The sequence below is a fragment of the Cebidichthys violaceus genome, unplaced genomic scaffold (assembly GCF_023349555.1).
Source record: "Cebidichthys violaceus isolate CVI_PGR_0920_01 unplaced genomic scaffold, fCebVio1.0.p SCAF_23, whole genome shotgun sequence".
NCBI classification, from domain to species: Eukaryota; Metazoa; Chordata; class Actinopteri; order Perciformes; family Stichaeidae; genus Cebidichthys; species Cebidichthys violaceus.
In genome coordinates, this window is record NW_027176406.1 from 1,474,267 (window position 1) to 1,492,669 (window position 18,403).

An 18,403-nucleotide genomic window follows, 5' to 3' on the forward strand; every position below is an offset into this window, starting at 1 on the left:
TTGTAGACTGTAGTCACAGCTTTTAAATGACGCTCACATAATCAGTTTACAGTTGACAACTTATGACACTCTAGAGTGAACGGCTTTAAAAATGTATTGATGTTTGGCTTTTTACTGCCAAACCACAAGCCTAAAAGTAAAACATATTCTTTGACTACATGGTAAGGAAGCTCGTTTACGATCCCTTGTAATGGCAATACAGTCACATGAGTGTTAAGGACTATCCATGAGGACAATCAAGCAGGCCTCCATTTTTGTTCAAAAGAAGGTACATTTTGCCACTACATATATCATCATTTTCCGAATCAGTGCCATTTCTTGACTTGTGACAACTTGCAATGTTGTCTCTTTAAAGAAGATGTTCCTACTGTGTTTGGAATAGGAAGTATATGAAGAAATGTCCATTCTTTAGTGTGCTGTTTTTGACATTGTAGGCGACCTTCTATTGGCTTAAGCTGTTTTAAGAACAGATGCTTTGAGGTTGGCAGTGAACATTAATCAAATGTAGAAGATCAGAGAGGGCTACACCATTGAGTGTGTGTCTCAATACAAATGAGAGTATAAATTAAAAACTTGGTTAGTCGTGATCCAGTGTAAAGTTGCTCTTCATTTACCTGAGCAAACTTTTCCCTACTTCTCCCAGATGTGGTTCCTCATTTATGGACTCATCAGGACTGACTTCATGTACAAAGGAAAATTGTTCTCTATTGCCAAGAATTGATTCAGAGTCAGAGTCACAATTTGTAAATTTGTAGAATACAATTCTAACTTTCACCAATGCTTTGGACAAGGTGTCATTTGTATCTACCTTCACACTGTTATTTAGAGCTATAGAGTTCCAGATAAATAATGTCTAATGATGAGAGAATCTATTGGGTATTCTGGAGTTCATGCATTTGTACTCAAATTTCAGTTTATTTCCTGAATCTCCACCAAACCTGCCAACCCCCGGACACAACATAGCTGAAATATAAGTAAAGATGCACACTCCTAAATGCATCTTTCACTAAACTTTCAACCACTTGTTGTATAGTGAATGCAATGGAAAGGGGAAAGGAGAGTGCGACATCTAGTGGCTGAATGTTATGCATAACCTTTGTAGACTCATTCTATGAAGTATAGCTGTATTGTCCTGACTGCATGAAGTAAAAGTGCGAAGTGCCTTAATTACTGACGACGCCACTTACTGGAGTGCATTTACTGCACTGTTGCAGCATTTAGTGAAGGTCTCTCCAAAAGAGAGCAAAATAAATGATCAAGCCTCAAGCTTTCAGTCTGAAGCTTCACCTTAAAACTTTCATCAGGATCAGTTTAAATCAAAATTGAAAAATTAAGCCTGAATTAATGCCTCTGTCCTTCTTGGGACTAACCTCTTCTTATATGTGATAAATATCAGGACATCTCCAGGTAGATGGAATGTTATATTATATTATATTTTTTAAACGTGAACTCCTATCGCAGCTGTTGCTCTGAAAGTAACAACTGTTCAGTTAAAATAGCATCTGGCAATGTTTGTGAAGTGTGACCTTTAATGCCCATCTTCGTTTTCCTCTAAGTCACGAGGTTTACGGGAAACAGAGCTCTCTTACTTTCACTTTTCCTTTTGGCATTACTGATTTACAAGTAATGTGCATGCAGCGTTTCTCAGCTCCCTATACCTATCCCGTTACATTCAGATGTGTTACGAACAGGTGGGAGGGGTTTGTGAGGGCTGATCGAGAATTCAACAGTTTCCGTTCAGATCTCTACATAAAGGACGAGGACAACGAGTTTTCCTGCATACCCACATTTCAACAGACCGGGGCGTCTGATAGGAAGCGCAGAAGAAACTGTGAGTTTCAAACGATATACTGTTTTTGTGTCAAATCTGAGCATGTACGGTTTATACAACAGACATTAAGCTTTTCAAACAACTTCAGTTTGATATTGTGTTATTGCTCGATAAGTCTTTGCTGCTTTGAATTGTGTGAAAGACGCTTTATTAAGAGTGCTTGCACACACACACACACACACACACACACACACACACACACACACACACACACACACACACACGTTTGTCTTTCTACCCTATTTCGGACCCTCATTGATATCATTTATTCTAATATTATTATTTCTGTTACGCGCAGGATTTCTTTAGTTTTCTCTTCCGGTGCGCTCCTCTGACCTGTACCTCTGTGTCTCTGCGTGTGCTTCTGGAAAGCTTTGGGAAACAGCTTTGAGAAGCACTTAATCGGAGGTGACGAAGTTTAACACTTGCATGTAGCATAAGCCACACAAGATGGTGAGATGTAGATCCGATCAGAAGTGTTTTATATCAGCGTCGGTTTTTCGCTGCGGTCAAGCCAGCCGCCTCTCGCGTTTGCGTGGTCAAAGTAGCCGCACCTGTGATCGGAGTGAGCGATCGATATAACGTTTACGGTGATGTTATGGAGCAGCTCTGAGGAACTTGCAGAATCACTGGAAGTAACCAAAGCAGGGGCGTTTCTATGATTCAAAGAAGGGGGGGGGGGGTGGCTTAGCCCTAAGGGGAGAGACATGTTTGCGCGCGCAGCCCGCGGCAATTTTTTGGGGGCCCATTTGGGGCCGCGGATATCCATTGTTTCAGACAGTTCATAGATTGGTTTAATCAGAAAGTGTGATTTTGCTCTGTAGTTTTGCTTGCATTCAGTATATGATAACACAAGAGACAGAATTTCAGGGTCATAGTGAAATTTGACAACACAAATATGAACTTTTCTCAAATAAAGAGAAAGAAATATTTTTCCTGCTTGTAAAGGAAAGACGGATAAACTAGCTTTCATATCCGCGTCACTCCCAAATCCTAATTGTTAAAGGGGCCGCACACAATGGATGGAGAATGGACCTGACAGTGTCAACTTTTGAGTTGTTTACTTGTTTTATTATGAGCAGAAGGGAATAAGATTTTGATCAACATTTACATCTCTTTTGTTGTCCATGTAGTTTTTACATACCAGTGATATTTTATGCTCATTTGGACACTATCACTGAGATAAAGATGAACTAGTTCAGTGTCAAATATACCATTAACTGATTACAACAACATTCTATAGGGACTGATTATATTGTTTCGAAATACTAGAGAGAGATATTAATGCAAAGAATAGAGATGTCGATAGTTATTTATTGTATTTCGAATTTGCTCGTTCACTCTTGCTCACTGGAGACAGTTTCTAACAAAATAGCTAGCTAGTTTAGTGTTAACATAGCCCACTAACGTTACAATATTCCCTTTCATTTGCCTCAAGTAAACCTAAATGTAAGCAGGTAACAATCGTTAACAACTACAGATAGACACATTCTGTAACTACCTGTACTTACAATTTCACTCCATGCATCATTTACTTTGAGCTAATGTTAAACTCCTTGTCTATAATCCTGGCTGTCGTTGAGAGAGTTACTTGTCAGAGTGAGAAAGCCAGTGCAGCAGCCTCCTCAAGGTCCTAGTGCCCGGGGCTTATATCATTCAGTATGATGATGGGCTATTGGATTGTAATTTGATTGTGAAGCCCCCCTAAAATAGGCCTAACGACGCCCCTGAACCAAAGTGACTTTAGAATACAGTTTCACAAGAAGTTACAGAAATACTTGCATCATTCAGGGAAATTAACTAAATAATAGTCAAATCAAAATTAAGTTTCATATGTAAAGTGTTACATATTCGCCCACTCAAAAGCTACCACAAATCCCTATAAGGAATACTTCTGGTCTGGATTTCAAAGTATAGGATTGCGTGTGGTTTAGTTTACGTTATTTAAGATTAAGGAATAGAACAGTAATTTATGAGACTACATTTAGACTAAGTACAGATGGGACTACAATCAAAAAACAATATTAATTACTTTTACTGTGTACTTTTTGAATAATCCAATGTTTATGTCCCTTCCAGAGACCCAGAATAGATTTGATAAGTAGTTTGTGAGTCTAATATTTTTGGATTGATTTCCTCTTAGTCTGCATGCACAAATAATATGAACTACTTTTACTGTGTACTTTAATAATCCAATGTCAAAGTCCCTTCCAGTCCCTTCTCTTTTGATGTGGGATAAAACCCTTTCTTCTTTAAGTAGTTTATGAATCTTATACTTTTGGATTTAGTACCTCTTAGATTACCTGAACAAATGCAATTTAACTACTTTCACTGTGTACAGATTCCCTTTCACGGACCAATTTCAGCCTTTTCTTACTTTGACATGGAAAAAACCCCCCTCTTTCTTCCATAGTTCATAGTATGTGTGCATGGACTACATGCACACATACTATGAACTACTTTTATTGTGTACTTTTTGAGTAATCCAATGTCAAAATCCCCTTCAGAGAACAAGATTCAGCCTTTTCATAAAATTTGTATGTGGACTAAAAACTCTTCCTTACATAAGTAATTGATGAATTTAATGTTCTTGGACTTAGTACTTCTCAGGCTACCTTCACAGATACTATGAAGTACTTTTACTCTGTACTTTTTGAGTAATCCAAGGTCAAAATACCTTCCAGAGACCGAGATTCAGCCTTTTATGTTTAACTTTGATGTGGGATAAAAACTCTTTTTTCCATAAATAGTTTATTAATCTTGTATTTTTAGACTTCGTTCTTCTTAAAATACTTGCACATGTACTATAACCTACTTTTACTGTGTACTTTTCCAATAATGTAATGTCAATGTATCTTCCAGGGACCAAGATTCAGTCTAACTTTGATGTGGAATAACAACACATTCCTGCTTAAGTTTATGAGTCTAATATCTTTGGCTAATAATCTGTTACTGCTACCAATCTGGGGATGTAATGTAACTAATTACATTCACTCAACTCTTATATTTCATTATATTTACCTAATACTTTCCATTTTCTGCTCCTTTATAATTCTATCCCACTCCATTTTCTAGCAAAACATTATACTTTTTACTCAACTACATTTATTTGATAACATCTGTTAGTGAGTTTGCATATTCATCTAATAATATGATGTATGATTATAGATTAAGCTACCAAAAAGTACATACGTAGGTCTACTGTAACCAATAGTAACCAGCTGCAACATTAAAAATTAACATATAATGCAACAATAATTACATTCCTAAAATATATATAATTCTGTAATGCGCCATTCTGCACTTTCTGTTTTTAAATTATATTTAGATGCTGATAGTTTTGGACTCAAGAAACGTTTTGATCACTGGACTATTACTTCTAATTTTTATTGTTTTATTTTTGCATTATTTTCACCTTGTGAGTCTTCTGCCTGTGAGTCGATCATTAATAATGTTTTCCATTATTAATGATTTTCTAACATGATGGAGGTTTAAAAGGATTTACTGATCCATACCGGCTTTGTGCTTTTTAATCACTTAAATTAATTCTTTCCCCCTATATTTGAGGTTGGGTTTTTTAAATACCGTGATAGGTCTACCTATCTTGCATCACCTAACAACAAGTTCACCATCACAAATCACGCCTCTTCACTCCGCCACAGAGTACAAGCGTGTGATGAGCGCGTTTTGGCAGAGATTACTTTGTTTTAATTGTTTTGCCGCATACAAGCTTTCATAATTGAATGTGCAATTTAAATTCATGATGACTTCGTCAAGGGGAGGTTTATTCTTCACTACCAAAATTATGGACATGTTTAATGGACTAGCGAATGTCATTGCTACACCTCAAATAACTTTATTTAGTTGCTATTTCCAAATTCAAGAAAGCCTTCAGGGGAACCAATGGCACTCTAAACGTTTCCATTTTTTTTTAAAGCAGTACCGATTCCTTGAGAGCCTTATGCTTTATATTCCATTATATCTTGTCAACTGGTGCCTGAATTTTGCATGGTTAAACATAAAGACATTTTCATCATAAATTCATGTAGAAAATGCTATCTGTGATTCTATCATCTATCTTATTAAATAATTTGCTCAATCAACTCTAATGGTGAGGTGCGTTTGCAGAAATGGTTTGTTTTACTTGTCTCAATGACTTTGTCATAGGCCTACAGCATGACTCTGTAAAGATGAAGAGCAGATAAGATGGAGGAAGACGACTATAACAAGGCAGCAGGAGGACGAGAGTCTGTCCCATCTGCAGCCAATGAGAGAGGTAATATTTTAAACAAGATTTGATTGTACAGTTGCATAGATTTTATAGATTATATTTCAGTTGACTTTCAGAAGCTGTGAGGAAATATTAAAATGTATCAAATTAATCATGTGAATATGAGAATTAATTTATTAACTTTTTATTCTGTCATTGCTTTTCTGCAAACTCTGTATAACTTTTGACAATGCTGTTTCAGCGATTACTACAGTGTTGGATAGTGATGTTATTCTCTCTTTGTTTTGTTTCAGTGATGCCTGAACTCACTCTAGTGTTAATTGGTGAAGCAAATTCCATTGAGATTGGATCAAAAAACATCTTAATTGACCATGACGGGCAAACAAATGTGGAACACTTTTCAACCAAACTGTATGATTTGTGTGGTCGGCACATCTCTGTCATTAACATGCTTGGTCTACCAAACATTGATAATTTCCCATTAAATCAGGAAATTCATGCCTTTCTCATGCTGTTACCAAATGGCCTGCATAACAGCCATTACAGTTCAGGAGTACAGTGGTTAGAAACAACTTTTGGGAAAGGATTAATGGCTTATGTAATGACAGTTGTGACTCATGAGTCAGATGAAAAATGTGAAAGTGCCCTGACAGACCTGAAAGCCAACAGCAGTTTTGTTGAAAAAAGATACCACACATGTAGAAGAAGTATGACGGATGAAGGAGAGATAATGGCTCTGCTGGAAAAAATAGATGCCATGGTCTCTGAAAATGCTCCCCACTGCCACAGTGGACTGATGTGTGATGGAAATAAAGGGCAGAAAGAACACCTGGACCACAAATCCCACATAGAAGAAAGCATCACTACATCAGTGTTTCAGCAAAATCAAACAAGTGAGGTTTTAATGTTGGCATTCACAGATTACAGCTACACTGCTTCATGAAGATGATGTGGACAGCATTTCAATTATTAATACATTAACGCTTTGATTTTGAATCTTTGAAAGCATTTAGATATTTTAGTGTGAGACTATGTTAAATTCATAGTCAGAAAATAAACACACTAATAGGTTTTAAATCATTATTCTTGATTTTCCTATTAAATAAATAAACAAGCAATTCTGGTAAACAACTCTTTACTGCTTATCTCGTCATCAATCCAGCTGAACAGGGTGGTTACAGGGTTTACTTACAGTATTTGAAAGGTTGAATGAGACCTGATCCATTATAAAAAACAAATGTTCCTTTTTTTACCTAAATGGTTCAGATTGTCTTTATACGACCAATCGTGTCAGATTAATTCATGAGGGTTTAGGAAAGCTATACAAATTATATGCATCATCCTGCAACTGGTTAATTTAATTGAAAGTACCTAGCAGAATTTCAGGAGTGGGACCACACCTCAACCGTGCCACTTCCTGCACTTTCTTTAATACCCAACTAAACCACTCCTCCAATTCTGCTCTCGTATTCAGCACCAGAACCGAGATCACGCAACAGCACCCCGAGCACACTCAAAAGAGTAAGCTAATTAACTTAACCATATACCACCATCGTTATCTATCTACTTTCCTCACAGACAGACCACTTCTACTTGCTACACATAACGTTATCTAGTCTCGACTTCACCACGCTCCAGTGAGGTCTGCAGACAGCTGGCCTTCATAAAAAAATTCGAAATGGGTAGCCACCCTTCAAAAAGTTAAAATATAAAGGAATTATATTTGTCAAAACGGACAACAAAGCAAAACTTTTAACAATCTCATATCACTCTGTCAACACTAGCTCTCTTCCGGGCGACTTCATGACACAACAGCGTCAAAGACTCTAGTGATGGGCTGAATGATTCTTTAACAGAATATGTTCCTTCAAGTTGATACATGTTATTGCATCAAACCTTTTGAGTTTTTGATACTCTTTGCATATATGGCATCAACTTCTCCATGAAAATCCATTATAGTACGTGCATGTTCAACAGTTGTGCTGCCCACCCCACAAAACTTTTCTTCAATGGGCATTACCAGTCATCATTAATATTAACATTAATAAATATAAAATATGAATTTCAATGCTTTGATTCAGCATTCCACTTGTAGGTACAATGTTCCAGAAATGTCACCTAACAACGATCTATAGGGTATTTGTGCTGCATTCATATGGTGTCCGTATAATCAGAAATATTTGTTCCTGATCATATTTCATGGCTCACCTTATCCATTTCCTTTGGTCTTTGTTGTCTTTGGTCTTAGTTAATGACAAAAATCAATAAAGGACGCTCTAAAGCCCCATCCTTTATGATTAATGCTCAACTAATCTGGCACTCCATGACTAATTCTTTTCACCTTAAAGTCTGGACAAGTGGCTACTCAATTCTGGTGTCATCATCATGTCGCGTTCTCTCCTTGCCTGGCAATTTTCTCCTGCCCTTTACTTCTGTCACACCTTCAACATCGGAGCTGCGAACCTTGTGGTACACTCAAAAAAAATTCATGGTCCACTGGTCCTGTCAAGCGTATCTCCGCTCAGATCTTAAATATCTCAACTCCGCTCAATCTAGTCTCAAGTAACTGGGGATCTTTGAGGGTTAATCGTGCCCAGGTGCTGCAGAGGACACCTTTTTGAAGCTACCCTACAAAGCATTTGTCAAAGCAGATGAGCGACAGGCAGTTCAAGTGTCCCATCATTCTTATTTTTCTTTAATCAATCTTTGAAACACATTTTTTGATGGTGTGGTCCTTTTTTAATTGTACAATGACACCAAATAATAAAAGATAGATCATCAAAAAAAACAAGCAAACATCAACAAAATTGTTTGTTGATCTGGTTAATTTTTTGTCCTGCAGGTACCTTACATATGGATATGGGTGGGAACAAAGATAAGGTAAGAAACTCCAAATGTAATTTTTAGCACTGTTTACTTAACGTTGTATGACATTACGAGTTTTTCTACATACATTACATGTTTATTTACAGGAGTCAGTGAAGATTTCTGAAGAGATCAACATCAAGAAACAACATCAAAGACAAACTGAAGCATTGCTTGGTAGACTTCAGCTTCAAGACAAACATCAACAGAAGTTGTCACCAGCAGATTTTCTCAAAGTAGGTCCACCTGTGAAACAGGACCATGACACATCTGAGAAAGATATAGCTCATACTTTTATTCAGAGGTTGATGATGTTAGACTATAGAGCAAGATATATTCCTGTAAGACAAGACAGTTCTGAGGTGAGCCACTCAAACCCTGTTGAAGAGTTTGATACTAATGACACAGACGACAATGACGATGCTTTTTACAGCACCAATGAAGACTCGGATCAATCAAAACTCAAGACTCACATCCATCCAATGGATGTTCAAATGGCAGTATTTCACTGCTCAGACAGCTTTTTTAAGCAGAACATGATTACAAAGCTATCACAATGTCAGTATGCCTTACCTTTGCTTGTTCCTGACCCAGTAACAATGGATATTGGCTGTCCTCTGTGGACATTCAGACAAATAACAAAAACATTTAAGGTAACTGAAATGAAAGACAATTCAAACATTGTCACCATGAAGAGTATGCCCATCTGCAAAGCTGAGACACCCATGGTGTCATTTCTCCGCCTGGGTTCACCATCTCGATCTAAATCTGAGCTGATGAACACTTTGATCAACAATCTTTGCAAACCCTTCTTCCACAGAAACTGCCCAGGTAGTACCAAGTCTCGCTATCTGATGGATGGTGTGGCAGAGATTGCCTGGTACTACCCTGCTGGAAAACCCAATGATGCCTTCACTGACTGCATTGCCTTCTGTAATCTTCATGGTGATGCTCTGTCAATTGTAAAACAGCGTGACATACTGGCTGACAAATCTTCAGTCAATGTTGTACTTGTACAAACTCTGGAAAAAAATGATAAAAACAGTGCAGTGATCTCAGCCCTTCTCAAGTCTCCAAAGCCTCTCATTTGTCTCATTGCTGATAGCGATGCTGATGTTGCTGAAAAGAAAAAGGGAAAATACACAATGGGTTTAAACGACAAAAGCCAGTCAGATGTTTCTGAAGAACTGAAAAAAATCATTGGAAAGATTTTGTCTGGACCACATGAATCCTTCCAGCTTGAATCCATGTCTGTAGTTTCTGGAGTCAAAGTGGATGAAGATGACAAAGTCTGCCAAAAAGGAAAATCTGCTGCAATGAAAATTGTGGACTTGCTTCAGGGGATGGATGTTTCAAAGATCAAAGATACATATCTCCCTTGTCAAGGCCAACTGTGGCATGAATGGTGCAAAATCAACAAAGAACTGTATCACCTCAAAGGAAACATTGAGAATGAGAAATGTAAAAAGCAACGGAAACTGATGCAAATACGACAAGATCAATTCACTGTCTCTTGTAGTGAACCAATGAAGTTGTTCATTGAAAGCCTCTCATCTTTATCAGCGACAGAAAAAGATTATTTCTTGAAATGGACTCAGATCTTAATAGATGCCCTCTCCACAGACGATCTCTATTCAATTCTCCAAAGCTATGATAGAAAGTGGGCTGAGGTTGTGGACTTGCAGAACAAGCATGACAATTCTGATCTGCTAAAAAGAAAGCAAACTGAGCTTGATGAAATATCAACAACACAACAGTCAGCAACTTTTGGCTTGGAGCACATCTTCAGAGAAATGGGACAGATCTATGAAGCTCATGCATCTCTGAAGAAACAAACAAAGAGGGGACAGACTGACTGGTCTAAATACCCTGAGCTGGCTGCAGAGCTGATGATATCAGGACACCCAATGGAGCTGATGGATGGTGATGCAGGTCATGTACCTCTAACATGGATCTCTGGTCTTTTAGATGAAGTTATCAAGAAACTGGGTGACAAGAGAGTCTTTGTTTTGTCAGTGTTGGGCGTACAAAGCAGCGGAAAATCAACAATGCTGAATGCCATGTTTGGGTTACAGTTTGCAGTGAGTGCTGGCAGGTGCACCAAGGGTGCCTTCATGCAGCTGATCGAAGTGTCAGAGGAGATCAAGAAAGACTTTAAGTTTGACTATGTACTAGTGGTGGACACTGAAGGACTGCGTGCTCCTGAATTGAAAAGTAACACCGCTCTTCAACACAACAATGAACTGGCAACATTTGTTGTTGGTCTGGGAAACATGACACTGATCAACATCTTTGGAGAGAATCCAGCGGATATGCAAGATATTCTGCAGATTGTTGTTCAGGCTTTCATGAGGATGAAGAAAATTAAACTTTCTCCAAGTTGTATGTTTGTTCATCAGAATGTTGCAGGTATTGATGCTGCAGAGAAAAACATGGATGGAAAGAGACGGCTGCAAGAAAAACTGGACAAGATGGCCCAACTAGCAGCCAAAGAGGAGGTTTGTGATGCAGAGTGCTTCAATGACATCATTGCATTTGATGTGCAGAAAGATGTGAAATACTTTTCCCATCTTTTGGAGGGAAATCCACCTATGGCTTCTACAAATCCAGGTTATAGTGATAATGTCCAAGAGCTGAAGACCACCATCCTCTCTAAAGCTAAACAGTCTGCTGGGATTACTCTCTCGCAGTTCAAAAGCAAAATTCATGACCTGTGGAATGCCCTGATGAACGAGCAATTTGTTTTCAGTTTCAAAAACACACTTGAAATTGCAGTGTACAGAAAACTTGAGGTCCAGTATGGGAACTGGACCTGGACCCTGAGGAGCAACATGTTGACCATTGAGAATGGGCTTTATACCAAAATTGAAAATGGAAAACTTGACAAGGTGGAGCGCAATCATCTTCATCAAGAATCGAACAAAACCTATGGTGAAATCAAAAAAGCAATGACAACATACTTTGATGATGACAGAGACAAAGACATGTTGGTTCAGTGGCGAGGCCGATTTGAAAGCAAAATCAAGGAGTTTCATAATGAACAGGTGACAGAAGTTAAAAGAAAACTGGATGAAGTCATCCAGCAGAAAAATGCTTGTAGAAAGCTTGATAAGAAGACAGAGTTTGAGAACAAGCTGCTGCAAAAGAGCAAAGAACTCGCTCATCAGTTAAAGGACAAGGCAAACGATGAAGAGGAACTTAAAAAACAGTTCAACTCTGTTTGGAGTGACTTGGTTAGAGAACTAACTGCAGACACAAAACCAATTAAGGACATCAACTATGAAGAAGATCAATCAACTGTCCTCCAGCACCTTGGTATTGAATGGTCTCTTATACATGAATCCAAAATCAGTGGCAGATACAAAAGAATAGCAGAGGTTGGTGATTACGGTCATTATGTATCTCTGACCAAGCATTACGATCATGAAAATGACCAGGAAAGTGACACAAGAGGACAGAGAAACAGATTATTTGAATTTGTTTCAGAACAAACTACAAAAATCAAATATTCCTGGAAGGGGTATTTTCAGCATCAAGAACAGCAACTGATCAGATCCCTCATTGAAGATGTTGAAAAACAGTCCCTTGACGCAATTATGAGCAAACCTGTTGCTACAAGAGGCTACAATCCAACTTACTTGCAAGAAGTGGCCAACAATGTAAAACGAAAGGTGTCAGAATTTGAATCAAAGAGGAAATATGCTCTAAAGAAGGAGTTCACAGTTGATCTCTTGCTGTATGTATTTCACAGCGCAGGGAGATGGCTTTCAGAGTCCCACATGAAATTCAAAGAAAACAATGATGCACACTCTTATGTAGAAAGCAAGAAAATGCAATATTACAACATTTTCAGAAGCTTCTGCAAAGGAAGCTCATCTGCTGTTGTGCTTGGACAACTGATCTGTGACAAGCTGAAGAGTTCCACTGTTGAGGCCGTCTGTAACAAGACTGCCATTGATCTCGCTGGAGAGATGAGGTGCAGTTTCCCAGCATTCAATGGGAACAGGTTGAACTTGGAGAAACATTTGTTGAAGTCACTCGCAGAGAAAGAGGACTTTAATGGTTTTATCACCTACATCCGTCATCCAAGGAGCCAAGCAGAGACATACATAAGAGAAGAAGTACAGAAATACATCTTCACAGAACAAAGAAGGAAAGCAATGAGTATGCTCAAGAAAAATGTTGACGACATCAACACGCTTGTTAGTCAAGCTTTATATGAAGCAACAGAGACAGTCAAAACCCACAGAGGAGACCCAGACATGTGGATGGAGGAATTTTCCAGTTTGCTAAAAGATGAGCTAACATTCAATACCATCTGTTGTCAAAACTTCAGCGACATAAACAATTTTGACTTTCTGAAAGAAGAGATACAGAAAGGTCTTGTGTCTGTCATAAAGGAAGTGAGCCGCCTCTCACTGGATAACATGAAGAAATTCAGGATGAAGCCTGATGAAATCCTCATCGATCAACTGTGTAACTGCTGCTGGGTAACTTGTCCGTTCTGTGCAGCTGTTTGCACCAATACCATCAATGATCACAAAGAGGACCACAGCGTGCCTTTTCATCGATCTGTGGCAGTTAATGGAATGCATGTAAGAAACTCTGTGGAACTGTGTATTGAGTTCTGCACAACAAGTATTGCAAGTGATGGAAGTTTCTACCCTACCCAAGATTCAGAAGTGCTCATTCCCTATAAAACGTACCGAACTGCTGGCCCAAATTTTGCTAACTGGGCAATTACTCCTGATGGGTCAAAGCTGGAATATTGGAAATGGTTTGTGAGTCGATTTGAGAAGAATCTGGAAGACCACTATGGATTAAAATTCCAGGACAATGGTCAAATTCCCAGCGAGTGGAAAACGCACTCTAATGAACAAGCTATTAAAAGTTTGGATGAAATGATCAATCTGTGAGTCAGCCAATACAACCACAACCCTGCTGAAAATCATGATACTGGTTTTCACATATTCATGAATCAGATTCCTATAAAACAACATTCATAGACGTTTGATTATTTTACCATTGACGGGGGAAGTTGTGTGAATAATAAATATGGACAGTCAATGAATCATTACAAACTACTTGTGATTAGACTGGTTCACAGAAATCAGATTACTTTATGCAAACTAGCACTTAAAACAAAAGAGTACACAAGAACAATTGTAATATGGAGAATTTAGAGTCATAAAAACATTTCCAAAATAGTAATATTAATTTCAAGTCAATGACTCATCTCCAAAGTTGGTCTGTGAGGATTTCTCTAAATGAAAATTGTTTTCATAAAGTAAAAGTCGATGAAAGAGTTGTGAGAAGCTGAGACATTTTAGCAATAACTAATGGAAGCCATATTTCTTTGTTAACCTGTATAATTCATTTCATAAATTTGCAACTGAATCGTGTCATGAGTATTGTATTTTTGCATGGCGTATGTTTTGTTATGGGAATTGTTTTGTTAAGATGCTCATGTGCTTGTAGCTGCCAAAACATGATGAATATTATGCATAGTGAAGTATAACCAAAGAGTGACTGTTGTGAAACTGTAAAAGTCTGGAGAAGTATCAGGTTTTCTGTTTGCCACGACAACTTCTCAAAGAATATTTCAAACATAACTGATGAAGGATGCTTTATGGTTCTGAAGTATATAAAGTGTTAAGTTTTGTTATTTCTATCTCATTTCAACCAATCGATTATTATATCCCCACAAGTATGAGTTTTATTGTTTTTATTCTATCTGTGATTTAGCCAATATAACCACGACACTGCTGAAAATCACAATACTTGCTTTCACATAATTATTAATTAATCATTAATCAGTATTTGAAGTGTTATTTTTGATCTCATTTCAACCAATCTGTTGATATCTACAGTTTGAGTTTTATAACAGTTTGAGTTTTGTTGTTTTTATTTAGAAACTTACAGTATCTTATTCTGATATCCAAGAGTGATGTAAACAGATGTAAACAAGTCATTGAGAAGAAATCTGTTGAGTTTAACCTGTTATTTCAATAAAAATAACTTCTTCATATCTACCTAAATACCAGGTTTCTTCGTGTTAATGATACATTTACACCTGTAAGTCTGCCAAAGACTACAGTGCATTTATTTCTTATACTGTAGTGTATTTTTTTCAAGGTTTTTATGCTTCTACGCCAGCCACAGTCATGGTCAGAGGCATTATATTTTTTCAATTGTGTGTTTGCTAGATTAGACTGAGCCCTTCATATCTACATAGGATCAGGTCTTTTTCACAGAGCCCAGCATGTTGCACCGCAAAGTTTCTACAGTAGCCCAGACGGACAAACCAAACACTGGCTCTAGAGACGGCATTTCACTTTTTTAAACTTAAAGTAGCAGATTGAATCTGGTGACACAAATGTTTTCTACACGCTTGGAAAGGAGGGGTGAGCAGAGGGGTATTCACTTGGTTGCAATCTGCAACCTCACCGCTAGATGCCACTAAATCCTACACACTGGTCCTTTAAGACCTTTGCCCAACTATGACAGGTACCTTTGAGCAAGTTGGTTAAAGGAGAGGATCTTCTCCTTCCTCTGTTTGTTCAGTGCTCAAAAACTAATATTATTGGACAAAGATTATATGGTAAACATAATTATATTACGATATTTGCTTCAGTCTCACTTTTTTTTAACACAAACATGCACCGCAAGGTACAGCAGTCTGTGTGGCAGTAAACATGGTCAGGAACTTTCACTTAGGCACAAACTTGCTCTTCTGGTGATTTAAAGATGAGCCTTTTGTGAACTGGGGTTTGTCAGGAGGGGTCCACAGAAAACAAAGTTCAGGAAAAACAGTGTATTACATATCAGCCCACATATCCTGTAGTTATCCTGCACAAAATGTAACAAGGGGTAAATAAAGGTGCTTTAGATAATAACCCACATACCATGTAGTTATTTATAGTTGTAGTTGTCCTGTTGGTAATAAAATCACATCAGATAAGTGACACAAAAGACCTTCCATCTTCTCTGAAATGTCCAGATTTGTGCTCAGTTATGGTCATACTGTGTCCTGTATTAGTAGGAATAGAATAGGTACAGTTAAATAATAACTACAGTCGAAATGATCTCCTAACTTCCTCCCAAACATGCAGCTTATTGCTCGGTGGGTCTTACATACCCTGTAATAATAGAATAGGTACTCAGTAGTTAAGGGGAGACACTCCAGATGAACAGCGTAGAGATTTTAACTAATAAATATCACCATGAAACTTCCACAGATGATTACTTATATTAATCATCTGAACACCGGATATTCAATACCAACATAAAGATTAACCCATGGTCGTCATAAACTTAATTCATTTTGAAGGATTTGTTGTCTTGTGAAGATTCAGATGAACGTGTCATGATGTGAAGAAATGAAATAAAGAGTCTGTTGCAAAAATGAATAAGGACACCGATAAAGAAAATGAAGAGGAAACACAGAACATGAAGTTGATCAAATGATAAAGAATTTGTGACAAGAGCAAAGATTTGGAGTAAGATCTTATTTAGATTGTTTGGACGGAGCAAAAACTGAAAACGTTGTGAAACAGAACTACCTAAACTGAAATGGCATCTGTCAGATCAAATGACTCCCAATGATGCACTCTTTGGAGATAGAGTTGAAGCAGTAATAACTATAAAGATCCTTGTGTATTCTCTGATAAAAGTGACACATTGGTCCTATTACATATTACTTTATGTGCACAAAGCCATCTCAGGTCACTTCTCTTGACTGTGTGTTTATTTTTTCGGTCACAGAAGGCAGCAGCCAAGTCCACTGACAGGCTACTCAGGTAATCTCAGTGGGCTGTTACTACTTTTAGAGCCATTTGTTGTCTGCTGCTCCGTCACAACTAGACTGATACTGTATGTAAAGTTAGTGTTTGTTGTATGTTTTAAGCCTCAACCCATCAAAGACAATAAAATAAGATAATTTGAACATAAACATTTTATATTCTTGTGCACAACAGGACATTTTTAGATAAAGGTACATTTCCAATTCACTGAAGATCTACATCTCATAGATTAATGTTTCTTACAATAACTGAAGTCTCAAAGTCTTGTCTTTAACCAAACCGATAAACATGCCATGCATGTGTAACAGCAATTGTGTCTCTTAGCAGATCTTCAAGGAAGTCAGTTTGAAGTCCCCAGCGATTTTGATGTAGCTGATGATGTCCATGCCATCACGGTTGGGAAACTGTACTTCATGTCCATCAGGAAGCTCCACTTCAAACATGTCTCCAGTCAGCTTCAACACCATCTAAAATAGAAAAGATACAGTGAAACCTTTTCATTTCAGCAGACAGCTCAAAATCTCTGCAAACTAAATCTACCTGCATGGCTAAATATCACTAAAGGGAAGTGAGGAAATGTGTTTCTTGTGATTTCTTTTCTTTTTACAAAATGCACACATTCTCAGTCCCTTCAGTCAGATTGCCTCACCTTGACATCTGCTCCCCTCTGTAGGGGGTTGTGTATTTCCCGCTTCTCATCGGCCCAACAACCAGCAGCCTTTGAGTTGCAAACAAGAACGGCTCCATCAGTGTCGTCATGGAAACGAGGGTTAAAGTGCAGTGCCAGGTCGTCTGCACCACGGCCGAGATCGATCTGGAATCTGAGTGGATCAGAGATTATACAATAGATGTAGTCTTAATATTGACGTGTTTGCAGAGCATAAATATCACCTTTTGAGTTTATTCAGTGAAGAAGCTAATATTAAACAAATGTTATGGGTTTGGTTGGCTCACCTCTCAGCATCATGTGGAATTACCCCCTTTACTTTCAGCTGATCTCCAGCTCTTATAATCACATTCTTCAATTCAAGTTGCTGAGAAACACAGTTTTGCAGTTCAGGATTAACAAACCATTTAATTAGAAAATAAAAGATTGCTGTGATAATGGTACTCATATTTTTATTCTACACATTACAGAAGCAAAGTTAAATAGAAGCAAGTACAAAGCAGTCAAACTTACCATGCTCATTTTGGGTGCTGGTGTTGGTGGACAGTCCTGGAGCAAATGGAAGATGTAAGAGGATGGTGTTGGCACACAAGCAGCCTTCTGCCCTCGAAGACAACAAGAAAGTAGCCTGACTGTGAAGCTTCACCCAATTTATGATGTGAAGCACAAAGGATTCAGTGGTGACACATTTAACCGTTACAATGTGACCCGTTGACCATCATGACAATCAAGTAGATCAATGCAGATCTGCTCTATTTAATCATTGCTGTTGAACTCATTTAGTAAAAAAAGATGAATTGTCTCTTTAATCACAGAACAAGTTGTGAGTAACAGCTGGCACAGTGACAATGTGAACTGTTTGAACAAACTACTCTGCCAAGAGCTATTTAAATAGGTTTTGATTGGGAGCCACTGTGCACGTTGAGGAAGGTCCGCAATACGTTACTGATTACAATGGAGCAAAAACACTACAGAGTACAATGTCTCTTTTCAACACTGTCTGTTAA

At 37.9% G+C, this 18,403-nt stretch overlaps 2 protein-coding genes across 8 annotated transcripts; one reads left to right on the forward strand and one right to left on the reverse strand.

Moving 5' to 3' along the window:
• Window positions 1-1,634: 1,634 nt before the first annotated feature.
• Window positions 1,635-18,185, forward strand: LOC137878462 (interferon-induced very large GTPase 1-like). Of its 7 annotated transcripts, none has more exons than XM_068718777.1 (7): window positions 1,635-1,831; window positions 5,999-6,107; window positions 6,356-6,955; window positions 8,905-8,942; window positions 9,035-9,163; window positions 16,692-16,726; window positions 17,054-18,185. In XM_068718777.1, the coding sequence occupies exons 2-7, from the start codon at window positions 6,038-6,040 to the stop codon at window positions 17,076-17,078; spliced, it is 897 nt and encodes a 298-aa protein (XP_068574878.1). In that variant the 5' UTR covers window positions 1,635-1,831; window positions 5,999-6,037; the 3' UTR covers window positions 17,079-18,185. The 7 variants fall into 7 exon arrangements, with proteins under 7 accessions (XP_068574878.1, XP_068574879.1, XP_068574880.1 ...); XM_068718778.1 differs by having other exon boundaries at window positions 17,057-18,185; XM_068718779.1 differs by lacking the exons at window positions 16,692-16,726; window positions 17,054-18,185 and adding an exon at window positions 9,748-9,852.
• LOC137878466 (galectin-2-like) lies at window positions 17,050-17,983 on the reverse strand. Its single transcript, XM_068718787.1, has 4 exons — window positions 17,910-17,983; window positions 17,684-17,763; window positions 17,379-17,550; window positions 17,050-17,196 (listed from the first exon to the last, which is right to left on the reverse strand). Exons 1-4 carry the CDS (start codon window positions 17,916-17,918, stop codon window positions 17,050-17,052), a joined length of 408 nt encoding a protein of 135 aa, XP_068574888.1. The 5' UTR covers window positions 17,919-17,983.
• Window positions 18,186-18,403: the final 218 nt, after the last annotated feature.